Raw genomic sequence first — 20118 nt, forward strand, 5'->3', positions numbered from 1 at the left:
AGGTGGCTAAAGTTGTCCAAACTTGATACTGGTCAAGTTGAGATTTAAACCTATTTGCCAAAACAAAACAAAACAAAAAAAACTATTTGCCTAATTCTAAAGTCAGCTTTTTTGTTTTATACTAAGCCACAGTACCATGAGGTAACAGACCCTTTATACACTGCTTCTGAATCCTTTTACAGTCTATACTTCTTATCTTTTTAACCTTCAAGAAAATATGAGAAGCCTCATTAAAGGAACTTAACGCTAAGCTTCTCTTCTTCTCCAATGTGTTGTGAAATGTTATTATTCTGTTTTCATTCTGAAGATATAGCTCCACTTCTGATTTTGCCAAGACGCTAGAGAACAGAAGACAAAAGTCACCATCTTATATTTACTGAGTGAATGAAAGAATCCCAAAATAGTAGAGGGGTGGGGTGAGAGAGAGAGAGGGAAGGGGGAGAGGAGACACAAAGGGAGCACTCTGGGTGCCCTGCTTTCTACAGGGCTGGGAGTCCCCTGAAGGCTCAGTGTTACAATATGGTTGAGAAAGAAGTCACACGGAGAAGAGCTGACACAACAGCCCTTCAAGACAGACACTGAGGGAACTACGTGGACTGTGGTGGGAGGAACATGGGTAATGAGGTCACACACCAGCAGAGCTGGATTTCTGTCTTTGCCAATCATGTGACCCTCGGAGCCTTGCTTAACCTCTTTCCTTATGTGGAAAACGACCTGCTTGACAGGTGAAGGCCCAGCTCAGCTGGCCAGTGCCTTTGAGCAAATTTGGAACTGACTTCCCCTCTGGGTAGGTATATTGGAAAACAATATTCCCTCTGCATGGGGGCAGACCTCGAAGCGGAAGGCTTGGTAAGGGGAGAAGGGAATGGCCTGCTTACGCTAGAAAACAAGCTTCTTCCTCTGTGGCAAGTGGCTAGGACAGCGGAGTCTGGGTTGGTTTTCAGGTCCTTACTCCTTCCACTGAGTGCCTCATGAGGTGCATCTCACACAGGACATGATCCCCGAGGTGCTCAGAGAGCTCCCTCCCCACAACTGTGATGCCTATGGATTGTGTGTGAGAAAGTTTGAGAGAGGAAAGAGGGAGGTGGGGGGGGGGGAGGGAGAGAGGGGAGAGAGAGAGCATGAGCAAGCATTCATGTTTAATTATGGGGTCATGACATATATAGAAAAGCAGGGAACTCCCTTCAACTCCTGGAAAAAAAACTTCCTAGATTTTGTATATATTCTTCTGGGGTGATGGTTTCTAGCTTTCAATTAAAAACAAACGAACAGAAACCAAAGACAAAAAGAGGAAAGAAAGAACATGGGAATTGAAAAGAAGTTAAGGTGATGGTGTGTGTTGGGGGGAATAAAATCCTTCCCTATAGCTTAAAAGATACCCTTCTGGAGGGACGGGGAGCACTTAAGTAAACTTCATTTAAAATAGATAAAGACAACGTGGATGGAACTGGAGGGTATGATGCTGAGTGCAGTAAGTCAATCGGAGAAGGACAAACATTATATGGTCTTATTCATTTGGGGAATATTAAAAATAGTGAAAGGGAATAAAGGGGAAAGGAGAGAAAATGAGTGGGAAATATCAGTGAGGGTGACAGAACGTGAGAGACCCCTAAAACGAACAAGGGGTGGTGGATAGGGAGGTGGGTAGGGGGATGGGGTGACTGGGTGACGGGCACTGAGGGGGCACTTGACGGGATGAGCACTGGGTGTTATGCTATATGTTGGCAAATTGAACACCAATAAAAAAATTATTTTAAATAAATAAAATAGATAAAGAGTTAGACAGACAAGGAGATACAGACATATATTATTTATCCCACAGAAGAAATTACACGTAAGCAACTTGCACCTAACTTTGGTTACAACTAAGCTTTTCCTCCAACAATGCTCTTCGCTAATCCCACCCTGTTATTGGCAAGTCAATCAAATAAGTATTTTCCTATATTTCTCCTTGGAATTTACCAAGATGGAGTGAATACAGCTCCTGGGACTGCATGGGGTCTGGGAGCTGGTACAGACAGCTGCGTGTTTCAGCAGTATGGCTGTAGCCCACATGTTAGTGCATAAATTTCTCCAAGTGTTATTCTGTGGGCAGTCTCCAAGCTTAAACACATATGTCCTTATAAAACGTTATTTGTCAGTTGGTTATAGGGAATTCCAAACACACTTTACCATAGAAATAATTTTCTATAAAAATGGAATTAGGCCTGCAGGCCAGCCCACAGAACCCTATTTAATCCCCTACAGGCCTGAAGCGCTGTCACAAATTCACAGTCCTGGGCAGAGTTCTGGCTCTGACCGATGAGACCTGATGGCCCAGAAGCATGAGAGCAGAGAGCTCTTTGCGCAGAATTGAGAACACAGCTGCCCTTTTCTCTGGTGCTGTCCGCTGTGCCTTGCTGCATCCTTCCTCATGCACAAAGGGGACCTCTCTCTCCCCAGCCTCAGAGTGTCTGTGCCCAAGCTGGGGAGAGAGAGGTCTACCCCAGTATCTGTGATTTTGAGGAACCTACTTTTCTTCCTTCTGGTGGAACCTACTTTTCTTCCTTCTGGTGGAACCTCTTCTCCTAGCGGAGCCTTCTCAGCTGCGTGTGGGGAGAAAGCAACGCATAATTAAATAGATTTGTCCTAATACATTAACTAGTTATTTTCCTAGTCACCAACTCCTTTCCTGTCCCAAATTCAGTTCTATCAGATTTTTTTCCTAGGGTCAGTTTTGGCTTTTTACATTTTCCTTTTCCTCTTCTAAAGCTACAGAGCTTCTAAATTGCACCTTTTCCCTAATGGCCCCATTGGAGCTTTGGCAGGGGTTCTGAATCAGGAGAGGTGAGGGAGGGGTGCATGTATGTGAGACTGAGTTTCTGGAAGTATACACCGACACTGGGAGCAACCCGGGCCTTGGCCTTTGGAGAGCACCTGTGGCAGGCAGCCTGGTTGATGGCAAGTCCTGTGATGGTGGTTTGGGATGCAGCTGTGCAGCAGATTTCCAGGCACCACTCAGCACTACTGAACCAGAATCTCTGAGTGTTACTAGTATTTCTATTTTCAAAGTTTTTGCTGAGCCTCACTTCCTCTTTGGAGGGACTCCTCACATCTCCAACTGCTTAGGGACACCTCTATTTAGAGGTCCCACTGGTACTTCCAAGCAAAGTTTTATGGGAAAACTTGCTCAGCTGAGGGACAGTTTACTACTAAAGGGAAGAAAGCGGAGAGAGGAAAACCAAGTTCATGCATGAACCTTAAGGACTGTGTGCTGTCAGGAGGGAATGGGAAAGAACCAAAGACAGAAAGGGGGCAGGTTAACAGGTTGCCCTGGCAGTCAGGGAAGACAAAGTTTCAGGGTAGGTTTGGACAGAAGCGTCAAAAGCTTATTTTTCTTTGCGATATCCTGGCTTTCTCCTCCTCCTCCTCCTCCTCCTTCTTCTTCTTCTTCTTCTTCTTCTTCTTCTTCTTCTTCTTCTTCTTCTTCTTCTTCTTCTTCTTCTTCTTCTTCCTTCTTTCTTCTTCTTCTTCTTCTTCTTCTTCTTCTTCTTCTTCTTCTTCTTCTTCTTCTTCTTTCTTTTTTAAAGATTTATTTATTTATGAGAGAGAGTGTGTGAGTATGTGGGGGGAGGGGCTGAGGGACTTCGCTGAGTGTGGAGCCCATGCAGTGTGGGGCTCCACCCCAGGACCCTGAGATCATGACCCGGAGATTGTGACCTGAGCCGAAATCAAGAGTCAAATGCTTAACCAACTGAGCCACCCAAACACCCCAGCTTGGCTTTCATGTATCTGTTTTGGCTCAACATGGAGTAAACCCTGGCTATTTTGCCACTGTCCGCTTAGTCCTGACATTTAAATAACCCAGCAAGAGCTGGTAAGTGGTGGGAACTGAAGATTTTCGTTTTTCTCATGTCTATTAGGCTTAACCATTCATAAAGTCCTTTCATTAATAGCAAAACAGTAACTGACCTGAGTTGCTCTCACTGCCCATTGCCATACCTTCTCCATTCAGCATCAGAATGATCTTTCCACAGTGTCACTCCTCTGTTTAAATCCTTTCAGTGGTTCCCTTTCATTGCACTGTAAATAATACCCAAATCCCTAAAGGCCTGGAAGAGCGTGTATGATTCGGTCCTCGCCCACCTCACTCACAGCTGCTAGCCTCCAGTCATACTGCCATTTCTGAGAGCTCACCAAGCTTGCTCTTTACGTACCAAGCTCTTCCTGGCTTATGGCCTGGTAACTTTTCCTTGTCTTCCTTTACGTATCATCTTGGAGGTCACTTTTATGACTGTTCTTTCCAAATCAGGCCCCCTTTCTATCAGTCTCTGCTATAATACTCTTTTACTTATCTTGTATCCATTATCACAACCTATAATTATTCTTGTTAGCTCTTCACTTTTTCTTTTTCTTTTCTACAGTCTCATTAGAACTTAAGCTTCTTGAGGACAAGGATGTTTCAGCTTCACCATTATATCCCCAGGGTACATAGCACCTAGCATATAGTAAATTGTTCAACAAACAGTTGTTGACTGAGTGAACTATTCAAAGCAAGGCATTCATTCACTCAACAAATATTTATTGAGTGGATATGTGCTAGACTCTGAGGATACAATAGAGGACAGGGCAGATACAATTTGAAGGCGGCCTAGGCCAAAGGAAAAGGACAATGCTTATGTCTAGGAGTAATCCCTTGATAGAATGATAATTTATTGGTCCATAGCACATTTTTTTTTTTTTTTGGTTATGTGCAGGCAGTAAACTTAGCATCACCAAATGACTAAGTTAACACCATGCCTGCTTTTGGATAGACTGAAGTATAAGGAACAAAGAAGGAAACAAGATAAGAAAGAAAAAAGGGGGGAAGAAGAAGAGAAGATGAATGGTTCAGTGATGTCTCTATTCTCAGAAAACTTAAAGAAATTATCCTTCTCATTCAACACTTATAACAGAAGGCAAGATTAGAACCGTACTAAATGTCTTTAAAACATGGCAAAATATATACATTCCAGTGAGTGTGTATTTCAAAATAATCCTCTAAGAAAGTTCTATATTTATTCTAATGATGCCATCAATCCTCAAAAGACTCATAAGACTGCCTTCTTCCAAGAGGCAGCAAGAGATAATTTATTAAGCATAGAAAAAAATAAAATTTACTTTTGATCCCCCATGGTATGTCCCAGATTGACTTTCTAGTATATTCACTGGATTTGCTTTCCCTGAACCCACTGAGATTATTTTAAAAATCAAATTCATTCCTAAAGGGCAAAGATTCATCATACAGAGAATATTCTTAAACATATGCACTTAAATCAATCCTCAAAAGAGAATTCCAGAAATGTTTGAGCAAAGACAGGATCTTTTCAATGACCACTATAAAGAATATGGAATTCATTGGATAATCAATTAAATCTAATCAATCTGACATCATTAAAAGTGAGGTATTCTAGATAATACAGGAATATAAGAAAATTTCTCAGATAACCAAAGCTATAAGCAGAAGATTAAAAAATTATTTATTTCATGGAATCCTAGGATGTATGATTTTGTACTTTTTATATGGAGTATAAATAAAAATAAATTTTTATTTTTCTCACCCGGGGTCCTCATGATGGCCATCAGTTATTAGCCTGCATTATAAGAACACTCTTATATTCTTAAATATAAGAACACTCAAAGTTACTGATGTGTGTAGGGCTGTCTCTATGGCATACCAGGTCAAATTGCAATGTTTTTCAAGTTTTTGCTTGGATTTATAGTTTTTCTGTCTTCTTATGCATAACCAATATTTTAGCTGCCATTCCTTATTGTTATCAGTAAGCCTGGCTCTTACAAACTTCCTGCTTATGAAATAGCTGCTTATAATATGCTATGGGGTGAATACGTAATTGTGAAAGGGCAGAGGTGGTGGGATGGAATGAAGATTCATGTAACTACAAGGTAAACTATCTTTGCAAGAGGCAGGTTATTGGTATGGTTGAGTCAGGAAGAAATGGTGGGTGGCAATCAGCACTGCAGCTGTTCATCTTATCCCAGGATGGACCAGAGATAAGACTTGTTTTCCTGTAAACTGAACAGGACTTCTAGCTTGGAGCAGAGACAGATATAACCCAGGCCAAAGAGTTGATGAGAAAGTTCTAAGACGATTAGCTTAATTCTAAACTGCTTGCTACCCTCTCCTAGACTTTTCCTCTGGAAGCAAATAGCTGCCCTTGTAAAGAACTAAAGAAAGATTACAAATCTTTCTTATAACTCATAAAATGAAATTAACAAAATAAAAAACGAACTAAAAAAATCATAGGAAGAATGAAAACCAAATAGCCAATTTTGCCTTCTGTGCAGAGAGTAATAGAAGACAAAAATTCTTGCCCTTGTGGAACTTGTGTTCTTCTGGAATGTAATAGTTATATCAATAAATATAAATGGGATAACATCTCCCATTAAAGACTCCTAGATTTGATAAAAATTAATAAAAGCCCAAAATGTGTGTTATATATCAGGTATGTATTTAAAACATTAAAGAAACCCATAAAAACATAAAAATATAAAAAACTTCAAAAAGAATGGATAAAGACATGCCAAGCAAATGAAAACAAAAAGAAAGCAAGCAGGGTACAAATAAGGTTAATTTAAAGACAAATTAACTGAGCAACAGTACCTAGGAAGGCTAAATGAACAAGCTTTTTAGTTTCCCTTTACTACCTGAATGCCAGAGGTATCTTTATGAAGAGACCTCAATAAGAGGTGTTGATAAATAACAAAGAAGAAGAGTAGGAGCTGATAAAAGGAAAAAGTGATGCAAAAAAGATGTTTTTCTGTTGGAAAATTATAGAATCCACCAATTATTGGCCCAGCTGAAATTCAGTAGTATAAGATCACATAAGGTCTCTTTGATACTTTTCAATAAAAATCTAACACCAAATGCAAAGTGGATTCCACCTCTGACTATGTGACTCTAAGCATGCCATTTAACCAACTTGGGTTTCAGTTTAATCAATGTCAGATTAGGTGTTGGGATGCGATGACCTTTCCTGTGAAATACATCTTTAATGCCGTAATTTCACTGTCATTAATATATGTAAGACCTTGGTATTTCAAATATAGATGGAATACTGACTTAAAATATTTTTGGAAGAAATTATTGTGGACTGCACCTTTCACTTTTTAGTGTTGCAACCTCTTCCTTTGTCTGACTCAGAAGAGTTTTGGTTATCTGTAGTTCATTTTCTGCAAGGTTAATTCTTCTTTTTATGTCTTCTTCTTGCCTTTCTTTTGCAGTCAGTTCTTCCTGTAAAGTTTTATATATTTGTTGACAAGCCATTAAAGAATCCTCTTTCTCTTTAAGCAATCTGGTATGCCTAAAATGAACACGATAAAAAAAAACACACCAATACACATTAGACACTATTTTTTATGCTTATTAAAGATATATGAAAGTCTCATCTGAAACTGAAGACTATAACTGTAACTTAAAAAAAAATCTTTTAATACTAAGAAAATGGGTAGTTCTGTGATATTAAAACTTCCCTATTTAGGCAGAGGCAAGATCAATGAACAACTTTAAGAATATTATAAACTTGAATTAGGTATTATACATGTGAATAATACAATAAGAAAAACTAAGTACATGTCAAATAAAATGATAAAGTATAGTTTCAAATTCAATGACTGAAATTACTAATTTAAAATTTTGCAGTGTGTACCGTGACTCAGAAATAACGGATTCAAACTTCAGTTTTCTAAGTTCTCTTTGGCAGTCATCAGCTTCATTAGATTTATTCCTAAAATAATATAAAAAGAGGTTCAGATATTTTATTCCCAAATAGTTCAAATATATTTTCCTTTTTTTAAAAAATATCTATTTATTTAAGTTTCTAGACATCTTTTTTTTTAAATTTTTATTTATTTATGATAGTCACACAGAGAGAGAGAGAGAGGCAGAGACACAGGCAGAGGGAGAAGCAGGCTCCATGCACCGGGAGCCCGACATGGGATTCGATCCTGGGTCTTCAGGATCACGCCCTGGGCCAAAGGCAGGCGCTAAACCGCTGCGCCACCCAGGGATCCCTATATTTTCCTTTTTTAAAAACATGTTTTTCCTTTATTACTTTTCTTATCTTTATATTCTATTTGTGATTATATATGTATACTTTCTTGAAGTTAGAAATACACAATCGAGAGGTTTTTCTCTGTTAAAAAATAACCTGTTAGTCCAACAATGTGTTTTTCTATATCATTATCTTATTCATCCATAGAAGAAATTTCTATTATTATTCAGGTCACTGAATAAACATTCAGGTCACTTCTATAAAGGCTAAATTGACTCCTATCACACTAATCTGCATATAAATAAAAAGTCTAAACTTTGGACAAATATTAAAAAAAGAAAATCCCTATTGAAAGGCATTGGAAAGTAAACAAAAGCAAGAAGATTCTGGAGGGAGGCTGATACTTGGAATAAGGTGACAGCATGGGGTCAGGTTTTGTTCTGTTTTATTTTTTTTTTTTTAATGATTTCAAACCTGAGGCCCCAGTCTGCACCATGCAGGGGAACTAACATTCAGATAGAAAACACAGTCAGTCTGACCTAAAGAGCTAGAGCTCAGTGTCTGGGTCAACCATAGGTGCTAAAAAAGGAAGAGTGACTCAAAATAGGAGAGAGTCAAAGAGAAGGAGTCCCAATACTGCATATAGAGCCTACACACACATCTGGCTGAGCCCTGAACTATATACATGCACAGGGCAGACTCCAAGTGGGCTAAAGATAAAAGAATTAAACAGAGATTTGAGCTGTTACCCTAGAGACAAGAGTTTACAGTCTGAGGCCAACCAAATGAACTATCTGCTTAAAGCAACACCCAGGTGGGTGTTTAGTATTTAGATAAATATAACAGAATCCAGCATTTCCATAATATAACATTCACAATGCCCAGAATATAATAAAAATTACTCAACACAAGAAAGAAAGAAAAGCATGACCTATTCTCAAGAGAAATGACAGCTAATAGGGACTGCCTCTGAGATAGATGACCCAGATACTGAAATTACCAGACAAGGATTTTTCAAAGAGCAGTTATAACTCTGCTCAAAGACATAAAAAAAAAATCCACTGCAATTAGTGAAAAGATGATAAATCTCAGTAGAAAAATAAACCATTAAATGAACCAAATGGAAATTCCAAAACTGAAATTAACATATGCCTTGATTTTATATAATTAGGTTTTGTAACAATACTAAAAACATTAATATATTAAAAGTAATATTCCAGTTTAAGTCTATATAGGCTGGGACGCCTGGGTGGCTCAGTGGTTGAGCATCTGCCTTTGGCTTAAGGTGTGATCCCAGAGTTATGAGATCGAGTCCTGCATCGAGCTCCCTGCAGGGAGCCTGCTTCTCCCTCTGCCTATGTCTCTGCCTCTCTCTCTCTGTGTCTCTCATGAATAAATAAAATCTTTAAAAAAAATAAGTCTATATAGGCTGCTTACAATAAGTCATTATCTGAAAGTACCATAAAATACCTTATAAACTGTACAATGAACTATCAGTGAGTTTGCCCTGCTTGCAGAATGACTTTAATTTCTAATAAGTAATAATTTATTTGCATCATGAACAGGAACATTTATTCTTAAACCATTTTATTGTAAAATATGAAAAATTATAAGCTATAGAAAAATTGTATTAAACAATTATATAATGAATTATTATAAGGAGAAAACTCTTGTAACTAACATCTATGTAAAAACATAAAACCTGACCAGCTACCCAAGAAATTCCATGTCCCTGGCTGCAGTCATAGCCAACCAACCCTCTCCTGAAAATAACCATTTTCATGAATTTTATGGTAATCACTTTGATTTTCTTTAGTGTTTTATTACCCAAGTTTTATCTTTGAACATTATGTTTTTGTTTAACTTTTTCTTTTGTAAAAAGAAACATCCTATTTTCTTTTATTATCTACTTTTTGTAAAATAGATTAAGGTGCTCACATACAATGAAGTACATACACTTTGATATGTCTGACATATATAAATGAACCAGTGACACCATCACCAGGATCAAGCAGTACATAAGCATACTCTGAGCCTAGATCTTGGTCTCTAATGCCGCCCCTATTCAAAGGAACCAAGAATACTCAGAGAAACAGCTGATTCCAAGGCTATGGCAGAGTAAGTACATCTGAGATAGCTGGTTATGCCAGAAGGTGAGGAAGTGCTTATAAAGATGAGGAAACCGTGTTCTGATGTCACAGGAGGCAGCTTGAAGGGGCTCCTACCAGTTAAACCTAGATAATCTATGTGTCAAAACAATTCAGTCTAGTAATAAATTACAAACCATTAAAAAAGTAACAGTTTATCAGTCCATACCAATAATAAATAAATAAATAAGTAATGAGAAGTGAGCCTCTTGCTTAAAGTAGGATACTGAGGGCTAATAAATGGGGAAGGAGGGCTGGAGTAGAAACCACTGTGGTAAAGTTTAGATAGGCAAAATCATTAATGGATGCTATATTGAGGGATAAATTTTGATGATGAGGAGAGTATTCACAGTGTATTTAAAGTGTCTCTTATAGATTTTTTACTAGTTAAAAAGGAACAAAAACCCCCAGGAATAAAGGAGTGAAAAAAATTGAGCAATACCTTTACCAGGTGATCAAAATTAACATCACCAAACATCAAGGGCAGGCAGATGGTCATAGCCTGAGAAGGACATATCTCTAGAGTGCCTGTCCTTAATCCAATCAAAAGGAAACATTAGACCAATAAAAAAAAAATGAAAAATTTTATTTAAAAAAGTTTGAGAGGGATGCCTGGGTGGCTCAGTGGTTGAACATCTGCCTTTGGTTCAGTGCGTGATCTCAGGGGGTCCCAGGATCGACTCCCACATCGGGCTTCCCGCAGGGAGCCTGCTTCTCCCTCTGCCCGTGTTTCTGCCTCTCTCTCTCTCTCTCTCTGTGTCTCTCATGAATAAATAAATGGAATTTTTAAAAAAAGTTTGACAGGTTCTGCATTCTTCAAAAAAATGTTAATATCATATAAAAAAAGACAGACTGGAAATATTCCAGAATTTAGGAGGCTAAAAAGACATGCCAAGCAGGCTGACTACCTGGTCCCATACTAGAGGAGAAAATGCTATAAAGGCCAACTAACAAAATTAGAATATAGATGGTAGATTAAAGTATTGTATGTAGGGGCGCTTGGGTGGCTCAGTAGGTTAAGTGTCTGCCTTCAGCTCAGGTCACGATCTCAGGGTTCTGGGATGGAGCCCCACATGTGACTCCCTGCTCAGTGGGGAATCTGCTTCTCCGTCTCCCTCTGCCCTTATCCCCACTTGTGCACTCTCTCTCTCTCTCTCTCTCTCAAATAAATAAATAAACAAAATCTTAAAAAAAAATAAAGTAATTAAATAAAAAAAAAAAAAAAAATTAAAAAAATGGGATCCCTGGGTGGCGCAGCGGTTTGGTGCCTGCCTTTGGCCCAGGGCGTGATCCTGGAGACCCGGGATCGAATCCCACGTCAGGCTCCCGGTGCATGGAGCCTGCTTCTCCCTCTGCCTATGTCTCTGCCTCTCTCTCTCTCTCCCTGTGTGACTATCATAAATAAATAAAAAAAAAAAAAAAAATTAAAAATAAAGTATTACATGTAAATTTATGACATGGTTTATTGTGCTTATGTAAACCATCACCATCCTGAGGAAAGGCAGGCTAAAGAATTTAGAGGTAAAGGGTCATGTTGTATGTAACTTATCCTCAAATGATTCAGGAAAGAAATGTGAGTGTGTGTGTGCGCGCGTGCGTGCACATGTGTGGAAAGAGAGCGAGAGAGAGAGAGAGAAGGAGGGAGCCAGGGAAACGGTGAGGGAGAAAGCAAATGGGTTAAAATGTTAATCTGGGTAAAGTCTTTGTGAGTGCTCTTTGTACTATTTTATGTTTACAACTTTTTGTAAGTTTGAAGTTATTTCTCAATAAAACATTTGAAAAGAAGGAATAAGGAAAAGATTGATATGCCATTGGAAAAGTGGGCAAAGGTGATGCTCAGGTGAAGGAAAAGTGGGCAAAGGTGATGCTCAGGTGAATCACAAGGGAAAGAATTCTGAGTCAAATATGCAGGAGGACAATGTTTCATCAAACTAGTATTTTTTCTTTTTTTAGTTATTATACCCATGATTAGCTAGGAAGTGGAGAAATGGGTATTTGCAAACACTGCTGAAATTATAAATCAGTATAATCTTATCCAAAGTCAATGAGTCATTATGCATTAAAAGCATTAAAATTATTTAAGTTTGAATCTAGCAAAAATTATCCAAAGGAAATACTTGTGTGCGAGTAGAAAGATTTTATTTATATGAATTTCAAACTACCTTACTTATAAAAGTGAAAAATTTAGAAATTCTAAAAAACAAAAGATTAGTAAATGAGTTCTGATTCATCCACAGATTATAATACCATATAGCCATTTAGCAGTTACCTATAAATGTATCATGTAATGACATGGGGGAAATGACCAGGATATATCACTAAGTGAAAATATGTTAAAAAAATATACAACATCAATGTTGAAAATCCCCCAATCCCATCCTTTATTCTTTCCTTTCCAGTTCTCCTGCTCCCCAATCACAAGGCCTCCACCAATAAATCCTGTCTGACTGAACTGACATATATTTCTCTCCCTCTCCACACTATGGCCTTATACCCGACTACTCACTTCTCCCTTGCAAGAATGCAACACCCTCCCAGCTGGGCTCCCCTAATTGCTCCTGTACTCTCACTCCAGTCCGTTCTCCAGGTAATTGCCCTGCTGACCTTTTAAAACAAATTGGATCAGTTCACTCTCTTGCCAAACATCCTCCAATAGTTTCCCATTGCCCTCCACGTAAATCTAAAATCCTCACTTGGCTCTGAGTGCATTGGTGTATTAATTTCTTACTGTTGCTGTACAAATTGCCACAACTTTAGTGGTTTTAAACAACACAACTTATTATCTTATGGTCCTAAGGTAAGAAGTCCTAAAATCAAGACCTCACAAGGGCTGCGTTCCTTCTGGTAGTTCCAGGAGAAAATCTGTTTCCCTGTCTTTTCTAGCTTTTAGAGACCACTGGCATTCCTTGGCTTGTGCCCCCTTCTTTTATCTTCAAGTCACAACATTCCAAACATTGCTCCTACCTTCCCAACTACTTTTGTGACTCCGATGCTGTTGTTTTCCTCTTATAATTCCTTTGGAATTATATTGGGCCTGCCTGAATAATCCAGGGTAATCTCCGTTTCTTAAAATCATTAATTTAATCACATGGGCAAAGTTCCTTTTTTCATATAGAGCAATATACTCATAGATTTCAGGGATTAGGACATGAGAATCTTGGAAGACCATCAAAGTTGTCCACCACAACTGGCCTTCCTTGTGCCTTGAACTTGGTCATCAAGTTCAACCAGCCTTCCTCATGTCGTCAACTTTGCAAAACATCATTAACACTCTACCACTGTAGCTGGCATTCCTGGTTACCTTCTAGACAGGCACTACAGCTTTCTTCCTGGCCGTCAGAGCCCCATTATCATCTGCTCTCAGGATAAATCCTACTTGTCTAAACTAATTGTGGTAGTCTTGTTAGCCTGGCCAGTGATTCAGTTAGGAGAGGGTATGTGAAAGGTTCCAGCCAAAGAGCTGTAAACACAGGGCTGTTCTGGTGGCTTCTGGGGCATTTTTCCTCACTTCTAAGGAAACACCAGAAAAACAGGCCCTTCCTGTATCTGGGGTGGTTACATCTGGATGTGGTACTACCTCGTGATCACAAGGGACTTAGTAGTTCTTTCATAACTCAGTTTTCTAAAAATGGATACTCTGCCCATTTTCTGTTTTGAGATGTCCTTACATAGGGCACGAAGCACCAATTTTGTAAACTGAAACAAAAGCATCAGCATATCTGTAACTGTAGAGTGATTTCCTCCAGCCAACTTGTTTGATGGACTTTAGTGAGGTGGTGTTTCTCACTCCAGCTCCAATCTACTCTGACTCTTGTCGTTTCTCAGCATTTACATTATACATTATGTTAAAAATGTAATTAATAAAAATACCACAAAACATGTTAATAGTAAATGGGAATGTTCCTTGTATATATAGAAAATTCTGTGCCAATTTATCAAGTGAAAATCAAGTCATGTCACAACCAATGAGCCCTATTCCTTTTCCTCAGTATGCTTACTTCTGTGGTTAGCTTCTCTCCTAACTTGCCAGGAGGACTGTGCTCCATATGCTGAGTCCTGGTGGGTCCACAGATTCCCTTTTAGTTTAGTCACGTACCAGCCCTACTCCTCCATTCCTTGAATGTGCCTTTGTCACTTACTGAGATCCAAGAAGCCAAAGTCACAGTAGCTGTGGCCTGATTAGGTTGCCCTCCACATGAGACGTCCATATGGCCAAAGCCCTCCCTCATGTTACTAGAGGGTGGGGAACAATGATTTGGGGTGGGGGAGTGGAGCAATCGCCATCTTGCCTCTCTCTTTCATGCTTATTCTCATCCAGAAAGTCACTTCCTGGGCCCAGTGAGTTATTCAAGGGCCCTCCCCCTCGGTCCACTCATTCCTTCAACCTCAGCCATCATCGTACACAGACGGCCCAACTATTGTATTTACTGTACTATTCGCCACAGTGTTGTAAAGCTTGAATATTTGCCTTTTTGTTTTTCAAAAACAAATTATTTTGCTACAAATAATTCGAGTATACGTTAATTTGGTGGGGCATTTTTGGAACTTGTTCTTCCTTGTGCTGTTAAGAATTTTATTAAACACATTGTACTGAGGAGTAGTCCGTAGTCAACACAACATTTGGTTGCTAAGCATTCTAAATATTTATATTTCTTATGAAGTCCATTCTTCCAAAATATACGAACCGAAAACCAGAGCTACCAGATTACATATCACAAAGTAAAAAAATTTATTTTTCAAAGATTACACAAATTCTATTTTAGTGTTATAATTATAGATATATGAGATTTATACCATAAAGTAATTTTTGAAACTTCTGAAGTAAATTCATTTCTAACAGCAAGAGTGGTCTGGGTATTTTACAAGGGCATTTTCTTATCACTTGTTTTCCAATATTATTCTTTTACACTTATATAAAGCATAAGTACTCCAGCATTTCAAAGATACTCAATGATACTTCTTCAAAGATACTCTCTTTTTGAACTTAAAATTCGTAATTTTAAGAAACAACTTCAAAGTTGTTTCTTCTGGTTGAATAATAAAGAGACAATGTTAAGAGAAAAAAAAATCAGAGAGTATTTCACATTAAGTTACATTTGAATAACCAGGGGGAAGTTTTAATATATGAGTAGGTTAAGTTTCTTATTGAGGGAAGGGAACATTTCATGTATTTAAAAATATTTACAGGTCCTTTCATAAACAATATAGGCCAGAAAAGTGCCTGAGAAAAGCAGATCACACTCACACAACTAAATCACCGCCAAAAGAAGCATAGAGAACACATGGTAGGGGTAGGGGAGGTCCTTCCGAAATCTTACAGGGTGTCCAATGTTTACCACCTCACCTGAGCTTTTCTTTACAGTTGTCGATCTCGGTCACTGCCTTCTGAAGTTTTAGCCCAAGTGCCTCTGCTTGACATTGTAAATCTGAAATGACACAATATATTCATCTGATTAGTACATTCAAAATGTCCAGATATTTTCATAGCGTAAGTCATACTCTTTTAGAATTGCCACTCCGCTCCTGAAGCACACTACAGCTGTTTACTACTCCACTTTGCCTGGATATGCAGCTCATCTCTTCTGAAACTCCATAAAATTAATGGTTTTTGACAGATCCAATTTATTGGCCGCTTTCCGCCCCCAACATCTTGCTAATTTTCAAACAGCTAATAGGCTACATTTTACTAATATTTTTTTTTTTTTAAATTTTTATTTATTTATGATAGTCACACACAGAGAGAGAGAGAGAGGCAGAGACACAGGCAGAGGGAGAAGCAGGCTCCATGCACCGGGAGCCCGACGTGGGATTTGATCCTGGGTCTCCAGGATTGCGCCCTGGGCCAAAGGCAGGCGCTAAACCGCTGCGCCACCCAGGGATCCCTACATTTTACTAATATTTTTAAAGGAAATTTGTGTAGCTGACACATGTATGAATTTCTGATCATGCGGCTCACCTCTGAAACACCTGACTGTCCGAGCTCACGCTTGTGGCCTGGAACCAAGAAGTATCACTGAGGCCTCCTCGTAGAAATGAATTAGACAAACCATGTGCAAGGCTCCCAGTAAAGAATTTGTTAACTCTGGGTAGCATCTAATAGGCATTTTAATGACTTTCAAAGCCAAGAAAATATAAGCAGGAAATTGGCTTCCATAGCCTGGGGAATTCAAGCAGTGTTTGAGAAAGATTATTCAAGCAGCCGTGTCTAATATGTGTACGGATGCAGAACTGAAACGAAAGCAGAAAAGAACAAATGGCTTGAATGAAGTGGGTCCTGCCATTGGCCTGTGCGTGGGAATTATGATCTGAAACCCCACTACAATGACAGGCCTTCTTGCCACTCTTTTTGAGAGAAAGGTAGAAAACAAACTTACACAGATGGACTAACTGGTTTCTATGGAGAAAATAACTGAACATGCTGGAACTATAAAATTTCTATGTTACACCTGCTCTGATATATTTTAAAAACATATTTTTAATAGTAAACTTTAAAATCTTTATGCATCCATACAAATATATAACATTTCTATACATATTGTCAATCTGCCTTCATAACTTTGTTTTATGAAGAAGAGCCAGTTCCTTTAAATTAGAAAACAAAACAAAAATCAGGAAACAAAATCAGTCTAAATGAATGTTTTAGTTAGAATTTGCCAGACATTACTATGAATCTTCATGTCTATCCAGTACTTTCACATATATTCATTCATTTTATCTCTCAAACTTCTATCTAGGTACAAATAGCTTCACTTTTCAGATGAGGAAAAGTAAAGGAGATCCTCTCTGATTCTCCTGCCTGGTACCTTACGATATACTTTTTAGCTTTATTTATTTATATGTTTTGGTTTTTTTTTTTTTTTTTTTTGAGAGAAGGAGAGAGGCAGAGAAAGAGAGAATCTTAACCGGGCTCCTGCATAGCGTGGAGCCCAAAGCGGGGCTTGAACTCACAACCCTGAGATCATGACCTGAGCAGAAAACAAGAGTCAGTCGCTTAACCTACTGAGCCACCCAGGGGCTCCTTGCCTAATATCTTAATGAATTAATGCATTAATAGCCAACAGTTTAACTGACTGAAGGTTTTTAACTCAGCTGAAGGGAACAATTTGAGAGAATGGCCCCTCAAAGTACAAGTCAATAAGGACTTAACTGATAGATAGTATCTGTAGGGTACATTTCCCCCAGTTATCGAGTGACATCAGTGTAAGAGGGAAAAGATAACAAACATACAGATAATTTATTTTTCAGTGCAACTTTCTGAAACAAAGCAAGCTCTTATGAATGTTGCACAATGGATGGCTTTGTCATTAAGTTCATCTAGTCTTGCAGAGGGGTTCTATTCCCACAGGCACAGCCAAAAGACTTCAATCCATCCTCTGAAGAATAAGGAGGGAAGGCGGTTAGTGTTTATTAATGGTACACTCTGTGGCACTGTGTAAAATGCTTTCTCCTGTATCATTTCATATTGTCAGAACTACCATGAAAAACAGATGCACATTTTATTTTTACTAGTGAAGATTTCAAAGATCTGAGTAATTAACTTATCAAAGGACACAAAACTAGTTAGAAGTGATCCCGTGATTCAAATTCAGATTGGACTCATCCCGAAGTCCTTATCTTTCTAACTCTCCTACATGGGCTCTCAAAACATAAAAGCTACACGGGGAAGTATTTGTCCATGAAAGTATGGTTGGTGTAGCTATAGATCTGTTTAACATACCTAAGAGTCTTTGGAGACTTATACTTAAGATAAATGAAAAGCATTATTTTACATAAAATATGTAGTAAATTAGCAGCTGGTTTAGATTTAATTTTTGAAAGTTTAAAAACTAATATAATTAATGAGAGATAGTAAGACAAATATGGGATCATTGTGACCAACTTTATGAGACTGGCTTCAGAGAGAACAATTATGCCTTCTTATTAATGTCCCTTGGTGCTTTTGTCAGAACATAATCTTAAACTGGATGAAGCATTAGTCTGAGCCTATGTGATAAATTTCAAGTTATCACTTCTAGATACAGTTATTGTTAAGAGGAAGAACGGATTACCTTGAAAACAAATTCTAAATAGTTGGTCCTTGATATGTGAATTTTATGCAATTAATTCTCAATTACCCGATAATTAGTAGAATAGTAGATAGTAAAAATGGCAGTTAATTAAAACCCCATTTTTATAGCATTGGAAGGCGTTCTTGTTTTTTTGTTTTTGTTTTTGTTTTTTATTTGAGAGAGAGAGAGAACACGAGAGAGCACCAGAGAGCGCAGGGGAGAGGCGCAGAGGGAGAGGGAAACAGAGAAGTGGAGCAGATTCCCCACTGAGCCCGGAGCCCAAGGTGGGCCTCAACACAGCACTGGGGCTCACAAGCCTGAGATCTCAGCTGAGCCGAAATCAAAGAGTCGGAGGTTTAACCAAATGAGCCACCCAGGCACCCTGCTTTGGAAAGTATTCTTTTCTAGAATTTACTAGGTTTAGGAAAATAAACTACACAGTCATGATGCACTCAAGAAAGGAAAAGCAATGACACTTCCCGGTATTATTCTCTCTGCATAACCACCTAAACCTCCCTTTCTCCTTGATTCAAGATAAGCATAGATAGCTTAGGCTAATTCACAGTGTCCGATGAGAGAAGAAGCCACTTCCTTCAGGAAAAAAAAAAAATTTTAAAGATCTTTTATTTATTCATGAGAGATACACACACACACAGAGGCAGAGACCCAGGCAGAGGGAGAAGCAGGCTCCATGCAGGGAGCCCGTCGCAGGACTCGATCTCAGGGCCCTGGGGTCACGCCCTGGGCTGAAGGCAGGCGCTAAACCGCTGAGCCCCCCAGGGATCCCCACTTCCTTCAGAAAACTGACTATGAATTTAGTACCTCTGAGTCAAAATAGGGAAAGGAAATAAATGTTTTACTCTACAACACAGAAACCACTGACGGCTGCCACGTGAAGTAAACAGAAACAGAAAATACAAGTAATGTCAACAAAGAAATCACTTTACATAAACAGAGAAGATACTACTTAGAACTGAGAAGAAAAAAAGATTCATTATGATTAATCCATAATGTAAACTGACCAGTAGTGTATAATTAAGCCTTAAGACATTTCCGTGGCTGTTTCTTTGTTGTTGTTGTTGTTTTTACTTTTGGTTACATTTTCTCTAATAAAGAAGTGCTAAGAATTGTTTTAAAAATACACAGAACATATCTTTTCTGTTCTGAATAAGGAGGAGGCATGCTATTGGTTTATTATTGGTTCTGGGAGACTAGCTGGGTTGTTTTGTTTTTGGAAGCAGAGTGCCCAGTTTCTGTCCTTAATAGAGGAGCACAGTTAGGATAAGCACCAGAGAGATTAAGCCACCTGCACAAGACAGCTCCTTCAGTTCCTGAGGCAAGGAGTTCTTAAATAAGTGTATTGTTCTGTGCAGTCCTTCTCTATAGTTAAATAAATTCAACTTCAATTTTCTGTCATTCAGCATGACATTGGATTATGAGGCAAAAGGCCCTAACTGCCTACAAAAAGAAAGGAAGCATTGGCTTTAAACACCATGCAGATGTAAGGCGGAACCCATGGAAACAATCCAAAATTTACAACAGCAAATTCTACTATGATGTGACTGCGTTCTTTACAGATATTAAATAAGAAGCAAATGATTTTAAATGAACAAGACAAAAAAGAGCTCTTAGGCTCTCTTCATACGAAGCCAGCTGCTTGCTGGATAGCATTACACAGGCATCAGATTGGGGGTAATTAGTCATTTAAGGGAATACTGCTATTCCGAAAGGTTTCTAGAAACTGCAAATACAAAAGGTATTCATAGTTAGCTATTTTATAGAATGATTAAAAAAAAAAACCTTATAGTCACTTGGAGAATATATTTAGTATAACATTCGAGAGAACAATAAATAGAACCTTTATAGTGGAAAAGGTATTTCAACCTTAAAGCA

General features: G+C 38.5%; 1 protein-coding gene across 10 annotated transcripts in view; it reads right to left on the minus strand.

The window, feature by feature from the left end:
- LEKR1 (leucine, glutamate and lysine rich 1) overlaps window positions 1–20118 on the minus strand; it is a 170536-nt gene that overhangs the window by 43844 nt on the left and 106574 nt on the right. For all 10 annotated transcript variants that reach the window (XM_072792166.1, XM_072792169.1, XM_072792168.1 and 7 more), the window contains 3 exons: window positions 15522–15603; window positions 7686–7763; window positions 7137–7340 (listed from right to left, as the gene is read on the minus strand). In XM_072792166.1, coding sequence (XP_072648267.1) covers window positions 7137–7340; window positions 7686–7763; window positions 15522–15603 — 364 coding nt within the window. The remainder of the gene's footprint in view (window positions 1–7136; window positions 7341–7685; window positions 7764–15521; window positions 15604–20118) is intronic.

The sequence above is a fragment of the Canis lupus genome, chromosome 22 (genome assembly GCF_048164855.1).
Source record: "Canis lupus baileyi chromosome 22, mCanLup2.hap1, whole genome shotgun sequence".
Lineage (NCBI taxonomy): Eukaryota > Metazoa > Chordata > Mammalia > Carnivora > Canidae > Canis > Canis lupus.